The sequence below is a fragment of the Salminus brasiliensis genome, chromosome 1 (assembly GCF_030463535.1).
Source record: "Salminus brasiliensis chromosome 1, fSalBra1.hap2, whole genome shotgun sequence".
NCBI lineage: Eukaryota > Metazoa > Chordata > Actinopteri > Characiformes > Bryconidae > Salminus > Salminus brasiliensis.
The window spans coordinates 47,613,485-47,622,624 of NC_132878.1; the positions used below are offsets into that span (position 1 = coordinate 47,613,485).

At 38.3% G+C, this 9,140-nt stretch overlaps 1 protein-coding gene across 1 annotated transcript; it reads left to right on the forward strand.

The window, feature by feature from the left end:
- The first annotated feature begins 1,046 nt into the window (after window positions 1–1,046).
- Window positions 1,047–8,908, forward strand: LOC140545674 (endothelin-2). Its single transcript, XM_072669006.1, has 4 exons — window positions 1,047–1,104; window positions 4,534–4,702; window positions 8,590–8,712; window positions 8,815–8,908. Exons 1-4 carry the CDS (start codon window positions 1,047–1,049, stop codon window positions 8,906–8,908), a joined length of 444 nt encoding a protein of 147 aa, XP_072525107.1.
- The last annotated feature ends 232 nt before the right edge of the window (window positions 8,909–9,140 follow it).

A 9,140-nucleotide genomic window follows, 5' to 3' on the forward strand; every position in this document is an offset into this window, starting at 1 on the left:
TTCTGCACTCCCCCCACCTCACCTCTTGGATCTAATTGCTGTAGCCAAGGGCTGTGTGACCAAATACGTTGTTTTGTGTTGTGTCTAGGCCTTTAATTATCTCTACTGAATGCAAAGCTAAGCCTAATCTGGACTAATGAGAAGTCAAAAAGTGAGCTAAATGGGTCCAAGGGTGGGAAAAAATAACCCCTGTGGTGCGGCGCTGAATAAATCAGTTTGCTCCCACTGTGATTATATGACAGGCCCCATTGAGGAGCACTCTCAACAACTTTCACGCTACGCTACATATCTTTGCCTGAATGTGCAAGGAGGCTGTGTATGCTGGATTATCTGTTGACCCAAGGGTGTTGGATCGGAACTCTTTGCTTACCCTAGTGATTACAAAGCAATTTTCAGTACATCTCACAGGGGAACCACCCAAAAAGTAGCCTTTCTGGAAATAATCCCACGCTGTCGGCATTCCATTTTAATGGAAGCAAAAGTTTAACCAGTTCGAGGAGCCCTCAGCAATTAAGAGAGTCTGGCATGCAGATGCGATCGTCAAGATGTTTCAATTGGCTTTTTATTGTTTTAATTAAGATGGAGGTTCACCGCAATGGGCTTCCCTTGGTTTGGGAAAAAGACATGGTGCTAGACGGCTTCCCAATTTGAAAAAATGACAGGTTTCCTCCCTATTCTCTACCCTTGACTTTGTTCTGCAAAATGTGGGTTCCAAACATAGCTTTATGTTCCATAGCTGTGGTCATTGTCTCAAAGAGTGCACTAATATTATGGTATCTTTGCAAACTGTACCTGTGCATGCACACCCTTTTGTGCCAAGTGTGGTGGTGTGGTCCTTTGCAGGGAGATCATGTGATAGACAATAAGATAAGGTAGGGGAGGAGGGAGTGGGGGAGCTGAAGGTGTTTGGAGGACGGAGCCTAAGAGAGGATCCACAGGCTGCCCCTTCCACACAAAGCACTTCCCCCTCATCTCCTGGATACATTTCTGTATGTCTGAGGTTTTAGGTGTTCCATTCTGGTTTTGCGCTTCAGGAATCAGACACTATGGATCTTTCCTTTTTCTACTTGATCAGTGTCATGGTGCTTTTAATGGAACAAGAAGGTAAACAACTTCTCTATTTGTTTGTGCTTTTCTTGTTGACTCTCAGGACAGTGCAAAACTGGTTGTGTTTATTTGTACATTATAAATGTACTATATCTGCTTGATGTGTAATTATGTAAGACATAAACTGGGGTGGAAATAAATATTTTTGTGCATTGTTTCTAGTAATATGTAATTTTTCACATAATGTGCCACCAATGGTTCTTTTAGTGATGCCATACACTCTAAACAAAGAGGTACTACATGTATTCTATGTATTACAAAATTTCTTCCTTAGTGGAACAATTTATAGTGATTTATTGAACCATTTTTAAAAGATTTTTAAAACAATCAATTGCAAAACATTTTCCTTGTACATAACAAATAATTAGACCAGACATCCAGAATTGTTCTTTGAGTTGTCATGTTCAATATAGCACCAATGCCTTTACTAAAGAACCACTGAAGTACCTCTTTTTGTTCTGTTAACATGATCGATAAGAATGAGGAACCTTGAAGAACTTTCACATTATGTAAGGTTAAATTCCAATTCACGAGTTCTTCCTGTAACCTTTACATTATGTTGAGGTTCTATAAATTTTCAAAAGCTTCTTCACACTCGTCTAACGCAATTACAAAAGTGGCTATAAATTGAAAGGTCCTTTGGGGTATATTTTAACCAGTGCTTGCAAGAATAGAAAGATAAGTGTTTCTTCGACAGCGATACTCAGAAGAGTTTACAATTTGTACAATTGTTTTTAAAAATGTAGCTTAGCAACATTGGCATTCTTATAGGTTGATGTGAGGTACAGTTCACCATTAGTTGTGAAGTAATGCATCCACAGTTAAATTAGAGTCAAATGTGCCGTAAAATGCTGCTCAATTCCGTCTGTCTTGAACATGTGTTAACCCCCATGTGTAGGGCATATCCCTGTGTAGGAACCACTTCCAGGCACCACAGAACATATATTACTTCCCACATGTACTGTAGCAGTTTTAGTGGGGTTCAAGAACCCTTAAGATTTCAAAGCATTCTCCATGCAGACCTTGCAGATTTTACCTTCTAGCCAATGGCGCCCATACTCCACACTTTAAAAGTAATGCTGCTAAAAAGAATTCTCTGGAGCGACACAAATAAAGAACCACTTTTGTTTTTGTAAAACTGTAATCACTTTTGTGAATGAGATATGAAAGTATGACCACATGTCCACCCATCTCTATTTCAAACATGGTTTCTTTGGATCAGCAAAAGGTCCTCATCACTGAAAGAACCCGTTATGGCACATATTTATTCAGAATGGACAAGAAACAAGAGCCTGTGTCAACTAATAAAGTTCTTAGTGAACTATAACCACTCCTGTACATTGCTTATTGATTGAGCATTGGATTGTTACTACAGTGTGCCACAGTGTAAAATGGAACAACATTGTTCATCAGTCTTTTCAATACATAGAACAATATTTTCACAGTGGCTGGTATTGATATACAACATCATTCTCCTGAGAAGTTTTAAGTTTCATGCCAGATTTCCTTCAGGGGCAAAAACATACATAATTTTAATAACTGCAATCAGGCGACAACAGATTAGCAGAGCATTACGAATATGGTGCACTGTTACTAAGTGTCAATCTTGTCAAAATAGCAATAGCACAGCACATTGCCTCATTTTTTTCCCAGGCAAGGTTCAGTGTAGGTGGGATAAGGATTTAAATAATCTCCAGTATGTCTTTCACTGTTATTTTCTACTTTGCCTTGGCAGACATTCCTTACTCGAGGGCACAGGTCACGAAAAGACTTTTTCTTGCTTGGGTAAACAAAGCATAGCTGATGAGAGCCAAAGAGCCTAATGTGTATTTGACGTTTTATGCCCTTGGACACCGTAACATTTGATGAAAATGGTAACTTCCAGTATCTGAAAGAGTCAGCACTGCCATTTCATTTAAAAAGTGATAGATAAGATGTGTAAAAGATTGCTAATGCCTCTACTTACTATTCATCATGATCTTTCAGGATTTATTTTTGGAGTCATTGGCAATGAGTAATTCAAGGAGTGTTAAATGAGTGTTTAAGGAGAAGACTCATATATCATATTTGCCTCAGTATGCTGAGGTTTATAGGCGTGCTGCATCTGTGATTGCTTGAAAAGGTAATTCCTGTGACAGACACAATTGCATTTTGTTGCTGTCATATCAAAACCATCTGTCCTTGGCATTGTCTGAACATGCCATAAATGAAAACAGAAAAATGTACTATTCCCTAAACTCCTAGCATAGTTTATGTTTTTGTTTTCTCGTGTAAAGATGGTTTTACAGGGTTTTGTTTGGACAGAGACAATATGTCTGTGCCTCCATGGTCACACATTAAAAAGTCAGACTCTAGAAGAAACCTGCTTATTATTCTAAGCCACACACTCAATATTTTTCTGTTTTGCTTGAAACCTGAGCCAAGACTAAAGTACATGTAAATATGAGATAAAATCACCCATCAGCTGAATAGAGGAACATTACTTCAATGAATGTCTCATTTAAGCCTCTGCTTCCCTCAAGATTTGTTTACTTCTTAACGACAAACCACGAACCCCATGGATACGAGGGATAAATCTGTTTTCATTCACTGCAAACCATCGGAAGCTGCAGTCATGACTTGCTTTGTAGCAGACGTCGACAAGCGCTGCAGGAATCCTACAGGCATAAAATGTGGTTGGCCACAGTTTCGTATTTGCTGTCTACTTTAAACACAACCCACATGCTTCTCTTGGCTTTTTATTATTTAGAAAAGAGTTTTTCAGGTTGTATTATCGATTTCACTCAATGATCAACTCAACTTCATTGTCATATGAAGTAAGTTTGTAGAGTTTGACCAAATTATTGAGGTGTTTGTGGTTATTAACACATTTGGCAGATGATCTCATTCAGAGCAACTTACAGTGTAAAGGGAATGAGAATATTAAAAGCCTTATAGTTTAATCTCTTACAGAGGTTGTAGAATGCACAGTTGGAAGTCTATGCACAGTTATAAGCATATTATAAAGATTAAACAACGCAATGTTAAGAGTCTTACAGTTTAGTCATTTTACAGAGGCAGAAGAATGTTAGGACCCTTGCAGTTCAATTGTGGTACAGAGGTGGAAGAATAGGAGTCTTAGGAGTTATTAGGAGGAAAAGGAGTTTTATTGCATTACAGAAGTAGGAGAATGTAAAGTTAGGGGTCCTACAGTTTGCAGTGTAATAAGAGCACAACGAATGCTGTTTAGAAGTAATCAGATGTACATAGATTTACACAGGCGTGTTCTTGAATTCTTCCATTCATGTAACTTTAACGTGCTTGCGTCTGGTGGTACAGACTAAAACAGACCTTGCCAGTGTATTTAAGTCAAAGTCAGATGAATGTCATCATAAGCTCTGCAATTGAAGGCCCACTTCTAATCCTTCTCTCTCTCCTTCTCCTCAGGCCACACAGCCTCCCTGTCTGTCCCCGTGCCCATGGCAGGGAGAGGCATGCCTATGCAGCTTGGCAACACGGCCCAGCGGCGTGAGAAGCGCTGCTCCTGTGAGAACCTGAAGGACAAGGAGTGTGTGTACTTCTGCCATATTGGAATCGTTTGGATCAACACACCCAGGTACACAAATCTAGAAAACCATGGCATGGTTCGGTAAATGACATAATGAGTAACTCACTCAACTCTTTAAACTTCAGTTCTTTACTCAGAACAGAACCACAGTGCAAAGTTTAATAAACAATAAATGAGTTAAGAGAGTCAAAGTTTGTAAAATTCTATCATGTAAGTTCCTACTAAGAACTAATTAGAAGAAATGATGAAATAAAGGGCATTAAAAAACAAAAAAAGCCATTAACTCTGATCCAAATTAAACATGACTTTCTTAAGGTAAACCTTTCTTTACCTGTGTGTAACTAAAACACTGTTGTATTAATTAATTATAAGGACCAATTATTAATGTATTTTTTCTCCCAAGATAATGAAGACAATGAAGACAAGCATTTCATTGTAAAACGTTCTGGAAACAATGGGATGAAGTCAAACATTTGTGAGATGTTCCTATAGCTACATAATACCAGATGGGTCTATACATAGATAGCTATACAAGAGGTTGAGATCATGTGATCTTACACGCTGCTCTTTTAATGGTAAACCAATTAGTAAAATTCTGAACTTGAATCAAAACAATAAAGAGGCATCTCAATAACCTCAAAAATGTATTTTGATACAGTAATAATAAGAATGATCCGACTATATGACTTGTGTTAATATCTTAATGGTACTTGAGATACACTGCTTACAATAGACCTTAGTTCATTAATTAAATTAATTAAAAGCCCTGTTGTTTGTGCATGGGTATATATATGCCTACTTTACTCTTTAAAGACCCTTTCTTGAAAAACACTGTCAAGTAGAGTTTTTAAAGAAAGGTTCCTGCCTTTCAGAGTTAAGTTAAATCATAAAAGCCTAAACCTGTTTTTGATATTAATATAGTGGGGATAAAAAGTATTTAGTCAGTCACCAATTGTGCAAGTTCTCCCACTTAAAAAGATGAGAGAGGCCTGTAATTGACATCATAGGTAGACCACAACTATGAGAGACAAAATGAGAAAAAATTATTTTGAAAATCACATTGTCTGATTTTTAAAGAATTTATTTGCAAATAATGGTGGAAAATAAGTATTTGGTCAATAACAAAAGTTCATCTCAATACTTTGTTATATATCCTTTGTTGGCAATGACAGAGGTCAAACGTTTTCTGTAAGTCTTCACAAGGTTGGCACACACCGTTGCTGGTATGTTGGCCCATTCCTCCATGCAGATCTCCTCTAGAGCAATGATGTTTTGGGGCTGTTGGCGGGCAACACTCCCTCCCTCCAAAGGTTTTCTATGGGGTTGAGATCTGGAGACTGGCTAGGCCACTCCAGGACCTTGAAATGCTTCTTACGAAGCCACTCCTTTGTTGCCCTGGCAGTGTGCTTGGGATCATTGTCATGCTGAAAGACCCAGCCACATTTCATCTTCAATGCCCTTGCTGATGGAAGGAGGTTTGCACTCAAAATCTCACAATACATGGCCCCATTCATTCTTTCATGTACACGGACCAGTCGTCCTAGTCCCTTTGCAGAGAAACAGCCCCAAAGCATGATGTTGCCACCCCATGCTTCACAGTTGGTATGGTGTTCTTTGGATGCAACTCAGCATTCACTCTCCTCCAAACACAGCGAGTTGTGTTTGTACCAAACAGTTCTACTTTGGTTTCATCTGACCATAAGACATTCTCCCAATACTCTTCCGGAACATCCAAATGCTCTCTAGCAAACTTCAGACACGCCCGGATATGTACTGGCTTAAGCAGGGGAACACGTCTGGCACTGCAAGATCTGAGTCCCTGGCGGCGTAGTGTGTTACTGACGGTAGCCTTTGTAACGATCATTTTGACCCCACTTTTAACGAGTTCAAACAGGTGCCATTAATACAAGTAATGAGTGGAGGACAGAGAAGCCTCTTAAAGAAGAAGTTACAGGTCTGTGACAGCAAATGACACAAATCTTGCTTGTTTGTAGGTGACCAAATACTTATTTTCCTCCATTATTTGCAAATAAATTCTTTGAAAATCAGACAATGTGATTTTCAGAATTCATTTCTCATTTTGTCTCTCATAGTTGAGGTCTACCTATGATGTCAATTACAGGCCTCTCAAATTTTTTCTAAGTGGGAGAACTTGCACAATTGGTGACTGACTAAATACTTTTTTCCACTATATATATATATATATTGAAGCGATATTTTACATTAGGAAAGTACACAAATTATTATTATTCATGTAATATTCATGTATCCAGAAAAAAAAACAAGAATGATAGCTTACACCCAGAGGGAGTGATGCTGCTTACCTGAGAATGAAGAAGGCACGCGTCTGCTTTCATTTAAGTGTGTGGTCTCATTAACTTGCCCCATGCATGAAGACCTAAAGACAGACAGACTGCCTTTGGTCTCAATGAAAGGCAACCAGGCAACCACAAAGTCATTCTATAGCTTTGGGGAAATAAGTAAAGATGATGGAAAAACATCCAGCAAAGACCTGCACGCTTATTTTCTGACTCGGGGCAGCTTTCCAAAAAATGTGCTGGAATTCACAGATGCTCCAACTTTAGCATGATTCAAGCTGGTTTTGTTATGTAATCTTTAAGGAATTTGACTGGCCATGTCATATGGGATAAAAGATGTGTGCAGGTTCTGAAAATGACCTCAGATAGTCCTGATTGAAACATCATTGCCCTGATGTACACACAACAGGCACAAGACCAGGCCAGAATAACAACATGGCACACGGATGTGTCTGTTGCTGCATTCTTCTGCATTCAGAGCAGGAAAATAAAACGTACTTGAAAACGTGTAGTTGAGTGATACAACCAGGTTTTTGTGCTGCAGCCGAAATATGCTCGGAAATATATAGTCTCCAATACTTCTACTCAGAAAAAACATCCAGCAATATAATAGTTATAATAATAATAGGCATAGGATACAATTAAAAATAGGGATGTAATCCTATATATATATACAGAGAGAGAGAGAGAGAGAGAGAGAGAGAGAGAATGGAGAGAATGCAGAGAACGCAGATCATAGTGCTTTGTAGCTGCTCTGTACAATGTGTAAAGAACTCTGGATGAACAGACCAATAGAAATGCTCTAAATTACTTGGAATAAACTCTTATTTTCCAGTAACGTCCATTCAGAGTTCTCCTAAAAAGTCACCATATATGTTTTTCATTGGACAGTGACAAAATACAGGATTTACTCTTTTATTGACATTAGGCCTGGCTTGTAACTTACTCACTCTCTCACTCAAGAGTAGTAAGATGTTCCAATACTGTTAGTATTGCATGATTCACATCATTAACACAGTGTCTTTGTTTTTTACTGTGCATGTTCCGTTTGCTTCTTATGATTCTTCCTGATCTGTAGCCCATGAATGCAGTATACTGGCAGTGCCGACTAGCTTGTGGAACCCACATGGCTGCCAGATCAGGCAGAATCTTAGATAAAAAAAAAAGTTTCTGTATTTTTTTGGACACAGCAGCCCATATACACATATTTAGAGCATTAAACAAATACAAAAACAGATGTAGATAATGGCATTGCTTTACACTTCTCATCATACATTAAACTGAATCAAAAAGGAGTATTGTTACAGAGCAAGATGTTCCACTGCTGTGCTTGATCCACGAAACATCTACTCATCCAATGTTTTCTTTATGAAGTCAAAGATACTAATAGACACTATGTTGGAACATGCTGTATGAATGTGAGTGCATTTAGCCACAGCAACATTATGTTCCCTGGGGGAACAAATGCCAATCCAAACCATCACAAATTTTACAATGTGCCTGTATGCAACAGGGCCTCTAAAGCTGAATTCAGTAAATAGAAGGGATGTCTAGATACTTTTGGGGATAAAGTGTAGCAAATACAAAATTAACTTGCAGTTTCACCTACTTTTTCAGTCAGATCATTCCATATGGAGTAGGATCCCTCCAAATGCGGCTAAGAAGGGATGCGGTGCGATGTCTTTGCAGAAATAAGAATGATACAGAGTGCCTGAAGTTCTGCTCCGAGTGGAATTCTGAGTATGTTAACATGTGATTTATAACATTTTAAAGCATTTTGTTATATTTGGTCAATTATCTTACAGTATGTTTGTTTATAAAGAAATCCTTTTTATCCTACAGAGATGATAATGCATCTGTTTTGGTGTACCCTCCTGAAAAATCCAAAGAACGATACAAGGTCACAGTAAAACAAAGTCCTATTTGGAAAACCTGAAGTGCGAGGAAAGCCATGCATGCTGGAAGTCTTGACAAATCAACCACAGCCACATCAATTAAATGTTTGTAAATATTGCTGGTAATGTGAATGGTCATAATGGATATTATATAAGGCCCTATTCAATTTGACTTGTAGAGATGATTCACTCTACAAAACTCTTGCTACATGATACAGTAGGCCACAGAGCTACAGTGTTGTACAAAAAAAGATATATAACTAACAAAAAACT

Bases quoted from the DNA above. Each gene is read 5' to 3' on its own strand.
- LOC140545674 (XM_072669006.1), top strand. From the start codon at position 1,047: ATGGATCTTTCCTTTTTCTACTTGATCAGTGTCATGGTGCTTTTAATG. The intron at 1,105-4,533 runs GTAAACAACTTC...CCTTCTCCTCAG, and splicing joins GCTTTTAATGGAACAAGAAG to GCCACACAGCCTCCCTGTCT. The intron at 4,703-8,589 runs GTACACAAATCT...CTACTTTTTCAG, and splicing joins GTTTGGATCAACACACCCAG to TCAGATCATTCCATATGGAG.